The sequence below is a fragment of the Garra rufa genome, chromosome 25 (assembly GCF_049309525.1).
Source record: "Garra rufa chromosome 25, GarRuf1.0, whole genome shotgun sequence".
Taxonomy (NCBI): Eukaryota; Metazoa; Chordata; class Actinopteri; order Cypriniformes; family Cyprinidae; genus Garra; species Garra rufa.
Window position 1 is genome coordinate 15543274 of NC_133385.1, and position 17473 is coordinate 15560746.

The 17473-nt window shown below is 35.4% G+C and overlaps 1 protein-coding gene across 2 annotated transcripts in view; it reads right to left on the reverse strand.

The window, feature by feature from the left end:
• The window catches only part of zcchc14 (zinc finger, CCHC domain containing 14), a 48006-nt gene that overhangs the window by 16924 nt on the left and 13609 nt on the right, over nucleotides 1-17473 (reverse strand). For both annotated transcript variants that reach the window (XM_073831732.1, XM_073831731.1), the window contains exon 3: nucleotides 1419-1489. In XM_073831732.1, the coding sequence (XP_073687833.1) occupies nucleotides 1419-1489 (71 nt within the window). The remainder of the gene's footprint in view (nucleotides 1-1418; nucleotides 1490-17473) is intronic.

The window sequence follows — 17473 nt, forward strand, 5'->3', positions numbered from 1 at the left end:
ACAAAATGTTCTATTTTAAATAAATGCTATGTATTAAACAGTGTTGTTTTCGTCAACTTTTTCCATGACGAAAACGAGACGATGACGAGATAAAAATGGCTCGTTGATGACTAAAACATGACGAGACGTGTGTGAGTTTTCGTTGACGAGAATAGACGAAAATGTTAGTGGGTGGTCCGTCAGACATTTAAAATGCATGACATTTCTGCTTATTGTGCATGCCAATTAAAACCGAAAAAAGTACCTGCCGCTATGGCAAGCCGTTTTAGCATTAAATGCTCTTTGCCATACTAGTATGGCAAGCCGTTTTAGCATTCCATCCTTGTTTGTCTTTTATGTTCTAAAACATTCCTTCATTATTGTAATTATTGGTGAAAATAGTCGATCCGGAAGCTCACATTGTGTTGAACTATAGATCTGCTATTTTCACAACTTATAAGTGACACTACCCAACAGCAAAATACTTACTGACCTACATTAATTTGTTAAAAGACTACTTTTTCCCCTTTTTTTGACTAAAACTAGACTAAAACCTTTTTGACTTTTCGTCGACTAAAACTAGACTAAAACCTTCTTGACTTTTCGTCGACTAAAATTGGACTAAAACTATCACATATAGAAGTGACTAAAATTTGACTAAAACTCATAACCATTTTAGTCCAAAAGACTAAGACTAAGACTAAATCAAAGATGGTTGTCAAAAACAACACTGGTATTAAAGAATCCTGAAGGATCATGTGACACTGAAGACTGAAGTAATGGTGCTGAAAATTCACCTTCTCAAAGGAATAAATTACAATTTTAAATATATTCACATAGAAAATAGTTGTTTTACACTAAAATACATAAATATTTGTAAAATTTTGTTCAAATAAATATAGCCTTGATGACCATAAGAAAAATGTTTTTTTAAATCTTACCGAAACCAAAAAATTTGAATAGCAGTGGAATATAGACCAGCACTTATAGTATAACCAAATATTATTAAGACACCAGATATAATTTTGGATTTGTTTTATACTAGTGGGTACAGGACACTATAATTCATTTATGTAAGTGAGAATAGCAAAATAAAGTAAACTGTGACATATTATACCCAAAAAAATCTTCATACAGTGGACTTCCAGTAAAATTGATACAAATTTGGGACCAAACATTTAATTTGAAACTTTGTTACATACCTTTTTTTTTCAAAGTTATCTGACATCATGATGAATTTGTTCTGAAACATTTTAACTTTTGAGTTCTTGTCATATTTTATTACCATTTTCTAAACCATAGTGAATAGACTGATAATGTGAGAAATGTTAAAGGTGTCCGAATAAATTTTGGTTTGACTGTAGATACAATATGCAGGAGATTTTGATCAAATTTTCAGAGTTTTGTAAGACTGTACTGGAAACTGACACAAAACTCACCTCCAGGATGTACTCTGTTGGTTTCTCTGATTGGGGTGTAACTCCTCTCAGTTCAATTCTTTCAACATACACTAAAAAAGACAAGCAAAAAAGACAAGCACCATGAGTAAAATGTAAAATGTTGGCTTACAGAAGACTTTTTACATTGCTACAAAAGAAATACCATTCATCAAAGCATCCTGAAGAAATGTATCACGGTGTATGCAGTACAACTGTTTTCAACATTATAATATTAAGGGAATAATTCACTCAAAATGTAAAATTCTGTCATTAATTACTGATTCTCATGTTGTACCAAATCTGTAAGACCTTCATTCATCTTCTTTAAAACATAAATTAAGGTATTTATGATGAAATCAGAATAACATTATTTTTGTTTTCTTTGCACACAAAAAGTGCTCTTGTAGCTTCATAAAATTCCTTTCTAGGCCTTAAACGTATCAGTTGCGTTGCTGTCTATGCAGGGTCAGAAAGCTCTCAGATTTGATGAAAAATATCTTTATTTGTGTTCCAAAGATGAACAAAGGTCTTACAGGTTTGGAACAACATGAAGGTGAGTAATTTATAAGAGAAGTTTTATTTATTTTGGGGTGAGCTATCCCTTTAAGAAACATATATGTGACCCTGGACCACAAAACCAGTCATAAGGTTAAATTTTACAAAACTGAGATATATACATCATATGAAAGCTCAATAAATAAGCTTTCTATTGATGTATGGTTTGTTAGGATAGGACAATATTTGGCCGAGATACATCTATTTGAAAATCTGAAATCTAAGGGTGCAAAAAATCAAAATACTGAGAAAATCACCTTTAAAGTTGTCCAAATTAAGTTCTTAGCAATGCATATTACTAATCAAAAATTACATTTTGATAGGTTTACAGTAGGAATTTTACAAAAAATCTTCATGGAACATGATCTTTACTTAATTTCCTAATGATTTTTGACATAAACGAAAAATCAATAATTTTGACCCATACAATGTATTTTTGGCTATTGCTACAAATATACCCCAGCGACTTAAGACTGGTTTTGTGGTCCAGGGTCACATATTGAGTACAAAATCAGAACAATGTTCAGTACTGAATATTGGCCTCTCTGAAATTGGATCTGAAATACTCTGAAAATACTCTGTAGGCAGAAAGCTGATTGCCCTAAAATGTTGAATTTTTTTCTCACAACAAAACTTGCAAAAAAAAGTTGCATTTACCCCAAATAATGTTACGTTCCAAGCCTTGAATAAGAATTAGACACATACTCTCCAAAACGTATTATAGTAGTATTATCACAGACTGTTTGGATTCTATCAGAGGAGAGGAGTATGTGAGAAAAACCTCTCAGACGGTTTCTGGCAGGTTAGAACTCATTTGAGCATATTTAGCAAAAAAGGAAGAACCTGAGAGGCAAGAATTTGAGCCTCTAGGCAATTCATTTCACAAAATATTTTGATGGCAAACCAGCGACCTAACTGCTAAGAGACCAAGTTCAAAACAGTAGGGTAAACCGTGAGATTAAGGAGGGACAGAAGACGATATATGTATTCAGTTATAACTTTTGAATTTTTAATTTAAACTGTTCAACCGTTTGGGGTTAGTAAGATTTCTTTTAAAGACATTAATACTTTTATTCAGCAAGGACACATTAAATGAATCAAAAGTGACAATAAAGGCATTTATAATCTTACAAAAGATTAGTATTACAAATAAATGCTGTTCTTTTGAACTTTCTAATCCTCAAACTATCCCTGTTTCCACAAAATTATTAAGCAGCACAACTGTTTTCAACATTGCTAATTTAGGAAAAGATTGAAAACGTTTCTTGAGCTCCAAATGAGCATATTAAAATGATTTCTGAAGGATCGTGTGACACTTAAGGCTGGAGTAACGGCTCTTGAAAATTCTGCTTTGCATCACAAAAATAAATTACATCTTAAAATATATTTAAACAGAAAACAGTCCTTTTAAATTGTAATACTTTTTCATAACACTGCTATTTTTTACTGTATTTTTAAATCAAACAAAAGTTGCCTTGCTGAGCAAAAGAGACCTAAAAATATAAAAAGAACCAACCCCAAAATTTTGAATGGTAGCGTATGTGATGTTATATAAGTGTCCAGCTGAAGTGTGTTCGCTCGCACACATGCGCAGCCACACAAGTGAGCGGGAACATATCCGGAGTCTGCTCACCGTAAACATGGGCGAGTGTGTTAAATATACCCTGCAGAGTCAGCACTTCCTGTAGCGTGTGTGGGGAGAGAGAGAGAGAGAGAAGGCTGAATGGAATTCTGTGAGCTCAATGCATCATATCAAAAGATCTGAGAGAAGTAGATTGCTTTCAATACTCTCATTCATTGAGATAAATATTTAAAGCATTGGTTGAAATAGAAACTAAAAAAGGGTTTAGAAAAAAAAAAGTTATACAGATTTGGAGCGAGATGAAGATTAGTAAACGATCACAGAATTTCCTTGTTTAACAGTGCACTGAAACTGACTTTAGAGCTCTTTAACAGTCTCCTCTCTTTCTTCATCTTCAGCAGGCAAGTGTGAGCTCATCTGGAATGTTCCCGAGAAGAGGAGGCCTTTCCCTTCAGCAAAGAAAGATGCCTGCCTGCTCCTCCCAAACCACCCACCAAACCCCTCATTACACTGTGTGTTTTTATATGCATGTGTGTGTGCGCGCCGCCGAGTGAAAGTGAACCACAAACCCAGAGAGAGGTCGCCGCCAGAGGAGGAAGAGATTTGTGAAGTGGTTTGAGACGACAATCACACAGTGCAGACGGACAAAGACAGATGTGTGAAGTAACGGAATGAGATGCAAAGCTTTCATCTGGTAGAAAAAAAGCATTTAAAGAGCATCTGCTCAAACTTGTTCCTGTCTGATATTACAATTCAGATTTGTAATATTCATTTGTTTTTGTGAAGTTTACAGTTAAATGATTAGTTCACTTCCAGAATAAACACTTCCTGATAATTTACTTCCACAATGTCATTCAAGACGTTCATGTCTTTCTTTCTTCAGTCAGAAAGAAATTAAGGTTTTTGAGGAAAACATTGCAGGATTTTTCTCCATATAGTGGACTTCAATGGGGAACATTGAGTGGAAGGTCTAAATTGCATTTTCAGTGCAGCTTCAAAAGGCTCTCCACAATCCCAGCTGAGGAATAAGTGTCTTATCCAGGTAAACAATCTGTCATTTTCTAAAAAAAAAAAAAAAAAATTAACATTTATATACTTTATATACAAATGCTCTTCTTGCACTAGCTCGACCTCACGCTTTATGTAATCATACATGTACCGAGTCAGTAGAAAGTCAAACGCACTTTACCAAAAAAGGTCAAACGGTGTTGGATGATACTGAAGTTGGAGGAGAAAGTGAGATGGAGTTTTTAGCCATAACCTACATTTTTTAACCGAAGTACACAGACGAAGAACTAACCGCGCGTGACTTTACCAACGTGATTACGTAATGCCTGAAGATGCGCATCCGCATTGCATAGCTGGTGCAAGATGAGCATTTGTGGTTAAAAAGTATATACATTTTTTTTTAAATAGAAAATTACAGATTGTTTTGCTAGATAAGACCCTTATCCTGGAGGAAAATCCTGGAATGTTTTCCTCAGAAACCTTAATTTATAAAACTCACTCAACAAAAAAATTATAAACAGTGCAAATTATGCGTTTTCTGCTGTCTCGTTCTTGAACAGGAGCGGTTAAAAACTGAAAAATTAATCTAAACTCACCGAATACATGCCTCACAGACATAATAAATATATCTTTAAATTATTACTTAACGAAGACGTGCATCCGCATCGCAGAGCTGGTGTAAGACAAGCATTTGTGGTTAAAAAGTATATACATTTTTTAATAGAAAATGACGGATTGTTTTGCTAGATAAGAGCCTTATTCCTCGGCTGGGATTGTGTAGAGCCCTTTGAAGCTGCACTGAAACTGCATTCTGGACCTTCAACCCATTGGCCGGAATGGCCGCTAATAAAATCTACCATATGGAGAAAAATCCTGGACTGTTTTCCTCAGAAACCTTAATTTATAAAACTCACTCAACAAAACATTACAAACTGCGCTTTTATAAAATAAAGAAAACAAACATAATGCGCTTTCTGCCATCTTGTTCTTGAACAGGAGCACTTAAAAAAATTAACCGAAACTTAGCGAATTCATGCCTCACAGACATAATAAATATATCTACAGAAAGCTTTAAATTATTATTTAACGAAATAAAACAAATCGAAAAACAAAAAAATCTTTCATTACGTAATCCGTACAGATTCATCTCTCTCTAAAGGCGCGTCCGAAAAGAAGACTGCGAGTCAGGATCTTTGCTACACTGAATACACTTGTTTATTAATAAATAATTAAAATATGTCCTTACTCTTTCCTCCGATACATTCATTGTTATTTATTTTTGCCAGTGCATTGTGGCAAGTTTCAGCCTATTGTGTGCACTTGAACGCGGATCTCTTTCAGCTGCGCTGAAGGACACTAAACACTCAAACGATGTTGGACGATATTGAAGTTGGAGGAGAAAGTGAAATGGTGTTTTTAGCTATTACCTACACTGTAAAAAATGACAGTGAATTTAACGGTAAAAAGCTGTAAAAATGCTACGGTAAAAACCTGTGAAATGGTTAACGATAAGTTCCCCTTCTATATACGGTGAAAAACTGTGTTGGACATTGCATTTAATTTTTATGGTAGTATACCGTTTTTGGAAGTGAAAAAGAACGTAAAATTTACAGTGAATAACCGTAAATTGACATTCCCAGAATTCTCTGAATTTCATTTTTTTATTTGATGTTTTTTGTTGTTGAAATAACGTCATCTTAATTTTTTTCTTGGCAGTTTTGTACATTAGGGTTGTATGTTACATCTAATGTTGTTAAATTAATGTTTTTTGCATTATTTCAGTATTATGTGTGTTACCATGATGGTGTTTAGTGTTTGTGTGAATGACACTGTGCACCTTCTGTATATGTTATTATTTAAAACCTCCGTGCGATGGACTTTGGTTCTTCATGTGATGTTGTCATCACCACCCGCTTTTGGTGGTTATCATTGTATTACAAAGGTACAAAACAGGTTTCAGTGCTTCAAAAATTTGGTACATTACCATTATATGAGTTACGGTTTTTAGTATGAAATTACGGTATTTACCTGTAAATTTAAGTGAAAACCTTAAAATGTAAAACATTGCTACCGTATTTTTTACGGTAAAATTCTGGCAACCACAGCTGCCAGTTTTTTACCGTAAATTTTACGGATTTTTTTTTACAGTGTACATTTTTTAAACGAAGTACACAGACGAAGAACTAACCATGCACTACTTTTCCAACACGATTACGTAATGCGTGAAGACGAGCATCTGCATCGCAGAGCTGGTGCAAGACGAGCATTTGTGGTTAAAAGTATATACATTTTTTTTTATAGAAAATGACTGATTGTTTTGCTAGATAAGACCCTTATTCCTCGGCTGGGATTGTGTAGAGCCCTTTGAATCTGCAATTTGGACCTTCAACTCACTGGCCACCATTAAAGTCTGCCACATAGAAAAAAAATGGAATGTTTTCCTTAGAAACCTTAATTTATAAAACTCACTCAACAAAACGTTACAAACAGCGCTTTTATAAAATAAAGAAAACAAACATGATGCACTTTCTGCCCTCTCGTTCTTGAACAGGAGCGTTAAAAAAAATGAAACGAAACTCAGTGAATACATGCCTCATAGACATAATAAATGTATCTATATAAAGCTTTAAATTATTACTTAATGAAATAAAACAAATTGAAAACAAAAACTCTTTCATTATGTAATCCATACAGATTCATATCTCTCTAAAGGCGTGTCCGAAAAGAAGATTGCGAGTCAGGATCTTTGCTACACTGAGTTTATTATTAAATAATTAAAATATGTCTTTACTCTTTCCCCCAATACATTCATTGTTATTTATTTTTCCCAGTGCTTTGTGGCAAGTTTCAGCCTATTGTGTGCGCTTAAATGTGGATCTCTTCCAGCTGCGCTGGACATTAAATGCTCAAACGATGTTGGATGATATTGAAGTTGGAGGAGAAAGTGAGATGGAGTTTTTAGGAGTTTAAGTACACAGACAAAGAACTAACCGCGCGTGACTTTTCCAACGTGATTATGTAATGCGTGAAGAACACCATTTATTCACCCACTGACTGGGCCCTGTGTGAGTCACTTTATGGATGGATGTGCTTTATTGGACTTGTTTTGGACTGATGAAGAGAAATACTCACCCATTGCATTATAAAGCTTGAACAATGGAGCCAGAACAATTTTTAAAATAACTTTGGTTGAATTCATCTGGAAAAAAAAGGAAGTCGTATACACCTAGGGCGCATCGATGGGCTAATTTTCATTTTTGGGTGAACTAACCCTTTAACTAATAGAGTGAAAACTACAGCAATAATATTTACACACAACACAAACATAATGTTTATTATCCTCCCTTTCCCTCTGACCTTTCACTGCAGGCATCACTGCACTCTTCACCCTTCACTCACTGCACAGGGGCATTATGGGTATCCACCTGCCATCTCTCCTGTCCTCCCACGTGAGCTTTCAGCACTTTATGTAATAATTCATCGGCCTGCACAGGTGCAACTGACCTAAACAAGTTCATCTGTTACTTCTTGCTTCTCGTTTTTCCACCTCTCCTGTCTGAAATGATACAAGGTGGTTTTCCATAAGGGTACATCATATTGTTTTGAATGTTTAAAAGAATTATAGGAATGTTTTTGATACATACACCAGCGTCCAAAAAGTTAGTCAGAAAGAGTATTTAGCAAGGATGTATTAAAGGGATAGTCTACCCAAAAATGAAAATTTTGTGATTAATTACTCATCTTCATGTTGTCCCAAACCCCGTAAGACCTTTGTTCATCTTCAGAACACAAATTAAGAAGCTTTCTGAACCTGTATAGACAGCAGCGCAACTGACAAGTTCAAGACCCAGAAAAGTAGTAAGGATAAATATTAAAATAACCCATGTTCCACGAGTTTGGAACAACATGAGGGTAAGTAATTAATGACAGAATGTTTATTTTTGGGTGAACTGTTTCTTTAAATTGATCAATTGTTTTAAATTGTAATAATAAACGACCCAAACTTTTGGATGGTAGTGTATATCATGCTCAATTAGTTCTACCAATTAAAACTAACCATATACTAACACTAACAAAGAAACTCATATACATTATATATTTCATTTTCCAGAATTATCCAATTTACCTAAACTTTGTATGTCTATAATGATTTTTATAAAGGACATCTGGTGCTCAGAGAAATGTGTCTTAGCTTAGGGAAATATGTCTAACCTGTTGAGGACAAATCTACTATAAATATTAAAGAATAATATAAACATAATTAGTCCAAATTAATGATCTAATCATTTGTGTTTTGTCGCGAAACGTTCCGAGTGATGGTGTTGAATTTCTTTGAATTGCAATTGAGTAATTTCCTCTTCCTGTCATTCTAGTTCAAAGTCAACATCCTGTCTGGCCAATTCAAGCATCCTGAAATCACTCATGAAAAGTCATGACTCAGGAGGAGGAACTTGATATTTTCTTAGAAAACCCCAGGATGGGTTGCCGTAATACTTCTGCACTCAATCGTACCAAACAAAAGAACTATTCAGATGGGATTAGTTGTGAAAATGATCTTTGTCATTTCATGTACCAAAAGTGAACACGATTGGCATATCTATATTTTTATTATCATTTTTTAATTAGACAAGGTACCTGAAGTACTGTTGATTAATTTACATTTTAGTCAAAATAAATCAGAAGGATGATGAAAAATAATAAAACAGTCACAGACATTTACTATTACTACTACATTTACTACTATTCTTAATGGGACATTTTTAAAGGGACAGTTTACCCAAAAATTCTGTCATTAATTACTCATCCATGTGTCGTTCCACACCCGTAAGACCTTCGTTCATCTTCAAAACACAAATTAAGACATTTTTGATGAAATCCGACAGCTTTCTGACCCTGAACAGACAGCTATGCAACTGACATGTTCAAGGTCCAGAAAAGTTGAAAGGACATTGTTAAAATAGTCCATGTTCCAAAGGTTTGGAACAACATGTGAGCAAGTAACTAATGTATTTGAATGTAATTTGCTGAGAATTCCTCAGGCCACCCAAGATGTAGTTTGTTTCCTCACTGAAACATATTTATTTCAAATCACTTGCTCAGCTATGGATTCTCAACAGTGAATGGGTGCCATCAGAATGAAAAAAGTAAGCCATAAAACTTCAGTCCATCACCCGAAAAACTACATGTTTTTAAGAAACTAATCCATCATTAAGGCATTTTAAATTTAAACCATTGCTTCTGGGCAAAATACCTTTTTTTAAGGGAGAAAGTCATCATTTTACCTGGAAGCAATGGTTTAAAAGTTAAAAACATCCTAATGATGGGTTTATTTCTTACAAAGACATCTTGCTTCACAAGATGTTAATTTATGGACTGAAGTTTTGTGGATTGCTTGTGGATTATTGTGATGTTTTTATCAGTTGTTTGGACTCTCATTCTGACGGCACCCATCCACTGGTGAGCAAGTGACGTAATGCTAAATTTCTCCAAATCTGTTATGATGAAAAATCAAACTCATTTTCATCTTGAATGGCATGAGGGTGAGTAAACTTTCAGCAAATGTTCATTTTTTGTAAACTATGCTTTTGAAGTACATATGATACTGCTTTTTTGAGCTCTGCCTTATCTTCTCATTGTCTTTAAACACAAAACAAACACCTCTCTCTTACACTCACTCCAGGGCTCTACAGTGTGACCATTTCAGTCGCATTTGTGACCCTGGACCACAAAACCAGTCATAAGGTTAAATTTTACAAAACTGAGATATATACATCATATGAAAGCTCAATAAATAAGCTTTCTATTGATGTATGGTTTGTTAGGATAGGACAATATTTGGCCGAGATACAACTATTTGAAAATCTGAAATCTAAGGGTGCAAAAAATCTAAATACTGAGAAAATCACCTTTAAAATTGTCCAAATTAAGTTCTTAGCAATGCATATTACTAATCAAAAATTACATTTTGATAGGTTTACAGTAGGAATTTTACAAAAAATCTTCATGGAACATGATCTTTACTTAATTTCCTAATGATTTTTGGCATAAAAGAAAAATCAATAATTTTGACCCATACAATGTATTTTTGGCTATTGCCACAAATATACCCCAGCGACTTAAGACTGGTTTTGTGGTCAAGGGTCACATTTGTGACTGAAAACTACTGAAAAAATATTTAAGTGCACCAATGCAACTTACCCGATCAGCATATTTGTGTTTGTGTTTAATATTTCTACATTCAAAATGTTACATTTAAAACATTAATCTCAACATGAATTTATGAATTTGATTGCACTCATGCCACCTCTGAGCCTCATTAAACATGAAAATACACCTACAAGCCACTTTTGTGTTCTTCTGTGCCACCTCTGTAGTACAAATTCATTTTGTTAATACTGATTTCATTCTTATTCTACTTGTTTGTATTCTGTTGTTTTTAATTAGAAATTTTAACAAGCTATTAAAATATAATAATAAAAAAATTACATAAAAGATGGCATACTTTTAATAAAGTTGTAAAAATGCCATCACAAATTCAGTTAAATATCACCTCGTAATAGGACGGCTAATTTTTTATTTGATTTTTTGATTATTGATCAGTAGGTGCTTCTAAAATTTTGACTGTGCTCCTAAGTTAAAAAGAAAAGTAAGTGTAGAGCCCTGTCTTGGATGGCCTGAGGGTAAGTAAACTTTCAGTAAATGTTCATTTTTGGCTGAACTGGCACTGCTCTTTTGAGCTCTGCCTTCTCACTGTATTTTAACACAAACAACTCTCACACACACATTTCTGTACTTTTTTTAAAACACTCACACACACACATCTTACTCTCTATGCTCTGTATGCTTCGGATGCCCCAGGGCTTGCAGTTGCCGCATACCTGATGCCAGGCCGGCTAATCCAAGGATTTCTCCCATTCTTACAGCTCTAGTTACCTACCAAGTATTATGCTACACACATACGGACACAACGACAACTCTAAACACAGACATACATGCAAAAACAGACAAGCAGATCTACAGTCATGAGCACATGGACCTCTGTTTCAACATTAACTCGACAGCAAAACTTCTGGGAATTTCAAGGGATCCGGAAAATGTTATCATTGTGAGATCCTGTGAAGTGCCTCTCTAAAGAACAGCTGTTTCAACCATCTTTGATCCAACTCGTGTACATGTAAACCTCACGTGTTCACTATCCAAGTCGCTAGCCAATCAGAGTTGAGTATGTTACATTAAAGTCAATAAATATTTCTCACATTTACTTGTGTAAATGAAGCCTTGTGATTTGTTTTGCTAATGATGCATGTGTGTGTGAGAGTGTTGACGGATGGCTAAAGCTCGTGCTGAAGGCATGCGGTGAAGCCCATGAGGTAATGCAGTGGAGAAGCATTAAATTACCAGCAGACAAAACAACAGCCTGTCTCTGCTCTGTCCGACCTGCTGCGTGCAGTCAAACAGCACTTGATTTCAAATGCCAGCGCCTCCTGCACTCCTACTGAGCACAAAACCCCTCCTGAATGCACTTTTCCATTATGCTATGGTATAGACATGCAATCAATGGAGCAATTTGACCCCCATTGCTGAGGTCATAAGAATACATACATAACCGACCATATCTTTAACTGCAGGCATCTTAGTTTATCAGTACTGACCTGAACAAGATATTTCACATAAAAGACGTTTATACATAGTTGAATTTATAAAAATGACCCCATTCAAAAGTTTACATACACTTGATACTGTGTTGTTACTGTGTTGTTACCTGAATGATCCACAGCTGTGTTTTGTTTAGTGATAGTTGTTCATGAGTCCCTTGTTTGTCCTGAACAGTTGAAACTTGGTTTTTCAGCATTTTTGTGTACTTGAACCCTTTCCAACAATGACTGTATGATTTTAAGATCCATCTTTTCACACTAAGAACAACTGAGGGACTCATATGCAACTATAACAGAAGTCCAAACGCTCACTGATGCTCCAGAAGGAAAAACCATGCATTAAGAGTCGGGGGGTGAAAACTTTTAGAATTTGAAGATCAGGGTAAATTTGACTTATTTTGTCTTCTGGGAAACATGTCATTATATGTGCTGTAGCTTCTAAAGGGCAGCACTAAATGAAAAAAATATATATTTAGGCAAAATAAAAAAAATGTATGTGTCTTCATTCTGTTCAAAAGTTTACACCCCTGGCTCTTAATGCATTGTTTTGCCTTCTAAAGCATCAGTGAGTGTTTGAACCTTCTGTGACAGTTGCATATGAGTCCCTCAGTTGTCCTCAGTGTGAAAAGATGGAGCTCAAAATCATACAGTCATTGTTGGAAAGGGTTCAAATACACAAAAACACTGAAAAACCAAAGAATTTGTGGGACCTGGAGGATTTTTCTGAAGAACAGCGGGCAGTTTAACTGTTCAGGACAAACAAGGGACTCATGAACAACTATCACTAAACAAACAAACAAAAAAACACAGTTGTGGGTCATTCAGGTAACAACACAGTATTAAGAATTAAGTGTATGTAAACTTTTGAACAGGGTCATTTATAAGTTAAAAATTCAACTATTATTTTCTCTTGTGGACTATATGTAAACATCTTTTATGTGAATAATTCAATATGTATCTTATTCAGGTGAGTACTAAATAAAAAATAACATACATTTTGTATTACCCCTCTTATTTTGCTCAAATAAGGTGCATTTTGTATGTAAACTTTTGACCTCAACTGTATATATATATAAAAATCTAGAAATATAGTATGCTGATTATACAGGAATAAAACACTGAGATAAACAGAGAATATGCATGACGCTCTAAAATGTGTATCTTTCTGATAAAAGAGCAGTTTGTGGACTCCTTAGTGTGTGAATGTGACATCTGGTGCTTTTGCTGCCTGAGCCAACAGCAAGACAAAACAGGACCAAAAATACACACTTATGCTCACAGCAGTGTAACTCAAGAAATGACAGCACACATCCCGAGCAAAACTTGTGTGGACATGTGAGTCTGGGTAAGATATAGCAGGTTGTGTCTCTAATATTCTCCTCAGGATTAAAATAGAAACCTACACAGTCTTTCACTTACACACAAACAAAGAAATACACTCTGGAAAACTGCCTGGCCAAAATTTTCCGTCAAACACAAGGCAAACTCTCTCATGTTCCACTAGTTGAAAATGCGAACTCTGGGGACTCACATAAACCATGTATTTACAATCTGTCCACGATAACACACAGAGTTCACACAGAGTGCACCAACAAAGGAACAAAAATCTCATAACTAAAGCTAAAAAAAAAAACATTAAACCTGTTAAGCAGACTCTTAAAGGGATAGTTCACTCAAAAATGAAAACCCGTAAGAGCTTTGTTCATCTTCAGAACACAAATAAGATATTTCTGATGAAATCTGACAGCTCTCTGACTCTGTATAGACAGCAACGCAACTAAAACGTTCAAGGCCCAGAAAGCTAGCTGTTAAAATAGTTCATGTGACATCAGTGGGACTGTAATTTTATAAAGCTACAAGAAACCATTTCTTTAACAATTTCTTCTCTTCTGTCAGAACTCCAGCGTCAGCAATACCACACAAATGCGTCGTAGTACTCTTGTGAATGTGCATCCACATCTAAGAAGAAATTGTTAAATAAAGTTGGTTATTTTTGTTTTCTCTGTGCACAAGTATTCTTGTAGCTTCATTAAATTAAGGTTGAATCACTGATGTAACATGGACTATTTTATCAATGTCCTTACTACCTTTCTGGGTCTTGAACGTGTCAGTAGCGTTGGCGTCTATGCAGGGTCAGAAAGCTCTCGAATTTCATCAAAGTATCTTAATTTGTGTTCCGAAGATGAACAAAGCTAGCCTAGAATCTAGACGCGCCCCATAGCGGCAGCAAATTACATTTGCTTCCAAGGGCAGTCTAGTTACTCTCAATTCACTTAAGATTTCGAAAAATCCAAGATGTACCGGGCCAATCACGAGTCGGTGGGCGGGCTTAACATGATGACGTCTGACCTGCGTCAATAAGTTCCGTCAGACATTCTCTGGTTCAGTGAATTACACGTGAAAAACTGAACAGTATTTATATCATTTTTTACCTTTGATAAACAGCCACGTCCATCTGTCCTGAGCACGAGTTTAGCATCCGGCTCGTTACATGTGAACGCGCTCTGGCGTAGAATACGCAAACACCGGAAGTGATCTGTCACATGAATACAACACTCATTGTTTACACAGTGCACAGAGATTGTGGGTATAGCGGCTATTCAAAATGGTAATTACTTGCGCTTATCCTGGTTGTTCAAACCGATTTAAAGCTAAAAGATTACGTTTGCTTGCGCAAACTCATCCGGGACTTTTCACCGATTTCCCCTTACGGCTTTTGCGTAGACTACGGCAGAGCGCGTTCACATGTAACGAGTCGAATGCTAAACTCATGCTCATGACAGAAGGACGTGGCTCTGTATCAAAGGTAAAAAATGATATAAATACTGATCAGTTTCTTGCAAAAACCGATCGTTTCGTGTCTTAGGACATCAATGTATCGTCACGAGCCGCAGGATGTAATTTGGATTTGTCTGTGCATGTTTTTGTTTACTTTTAAAGGTGCAAATCTGTTTACTTTCTGGTGCAAATCTATGTCCATTATTTGGCTGACAGACTGCACCGGTTTTCGTTAAAAATCTTCGTCGCTCTGACTACGTCACTGATTGGTTGTAGCGCTATCCTATTGCGTGGAGAGGGAGTTTGAAAGACAACCGTTTATACCACCCCTCTGGTTGAGTCCTGTCTATGGAGAGTGCCCAGACCCTACATTTATGTGGGTCTGGCTTGTCAGGCTAGAACGAAGCACTTACAGGTTTGGAACGACATGAGGGTAAATAATTAATGACAGAATATTCATTTTTGAGTGAACTATCCCATTATAATCAAAGTAAATTGGTTAGCAAGACAGAAAAAAAAAAAAAAAACATCCCTCCAATGCCTGTCGGAAATGTAAGTTATTCAATATTATTAAATTTTTTCTTTTACATTTAGTACAACAGTGCTCATGCTTGTGTGATATTCTCTAATAGTCTTTGTAGATCTGTGTGTGGGTATCGATTTAATCCAGTTTGTGCACCTGATACAATCTGAGACCTGATACAAAGCCTCACCCATCTAATTATGTGATAAAAGTATAAAACTCGTATCATAGAACTTGCCTGCAGTCACTGAACTAAGTATTTATAAGAGCATGCAAACTGAAAATACTGTACATTTTGTAGTTATGATTAATGCATTATATGTAAGGGATAATCAACGGTTTGCCGTGCGTTAAAGGATTTTAAATGCACGACGTGGAGGCTAATAACCGCCCGACGCGAAGCGGAGGGTGGTTGCCTCCGCGAAGTGCATTTTAAATCCTTTAACGCACGGCAAGCCGTTGATTATCCCGCTTATTCCATGGTTATAGACAAATTAAAACTAGGATTGATATTTGCAGCGCAAAATTTGACTGAATGGATAAAAAAGACGGTTATTTTCAGTTATGACACGCAGCTCTAGCATTCTGCCCGCTTCAAATCAGACTCAGAGATTAAATAGTCCGGTAAGACCACATTTATTTGAATGAAATATAGCATTTGTTTCAGTAGATTATCGATCGACCAAGAGAGAGTGTGAAGGCAAGAGAGATGACAGTTGTGTGTGTGCGTAACGTTACCTGCCTGCATGCTGTGCATCTCTCTCTACAAACAACAATTCATTCAAAAACAGCAGCTTTACCACCCCGTTGCTGAGGAATATAATGTAGCGATCTAGTATCTAGGATATTTTAATAAGGATCGCAGGCAAACGCTGACAAGAAGTTTATGTATGTGCGCAGCACAATGCGATCTCCGACCTCTCTCTCTCTCTCTCTCTCTCTGTGCTTTTGCGTGCATCAATTAAAGCAGCGCATTAATATAGAACGGTGATTAAACTGACTTGGAACTACCTGTGCATTAAACGGTTTTACTGCACACCTGCCAGCCAATCAGAATCCAGTATCCAGACATTCCATGGAATAAATTGGTTTATGGTAGGGGTGTGCGATTTTTGACAAAAAATAATATCTCTATATTTTCTGGGATTTTATCAATAACGATAATTAGACTATATTTTGCTGTGTCTCTTATTGTTCTTATGAACTACTGTGCTGACTCCTAAAGTTTTTGATATTCTTCATATTCTGTTTGGTCAGTTCACAGCAGTTATAGAAATTTTTCTTTCCCAATAAGTTTAAATTCATTTTTACCTTTTATGGGCATTTTTACCTTTATAAAGCCATTTTTTTCTTTAAGTGTGCATCATCTTTTAAGTCAAATTCTTACATTTAATCAGTTATTTATAATAATAATACATTTAGGCTGTTACCAAACAAATGAAATCAGTATCGACAAAATTTATCTTTGCAGAAGTTGCATATGAAGTGGCATTTAGATGAATTTACACGTTAATGCAGCTATATTTGAAATTATTTTAAAAGTGTAAAGATGCTAAATGTGAAATTAAAACCGTCAGTAGGTGGCAGCAAGTCCCTTTTAATAAGTGAGTCACTGCGATTGAACCGAATCATTTAAAATGTTGATTCATTCAGGAACAAAAACACAAAAATGTCAACACTGTGGCTGTGTTTGGAATGATTTTTGTTGCCGAAATTGAGCAAAAACAGGAAATATGCTGTCTAAAACGTATATCTATTAATATTAACTTCTTGTTTATTAAACTGTTGTATAAAATCAATATCACATGCTGATTTTTGAAGGAAAAAACGGCACTCTTCGTGTGATATTAACTATATGAAATTATATATACATTTTCTACCCCCATTTCTTGTGATCATTCTAAATGCATTTTAGTAGACTGGATCATGCGGTGAAAGAACACACTCTAAATGC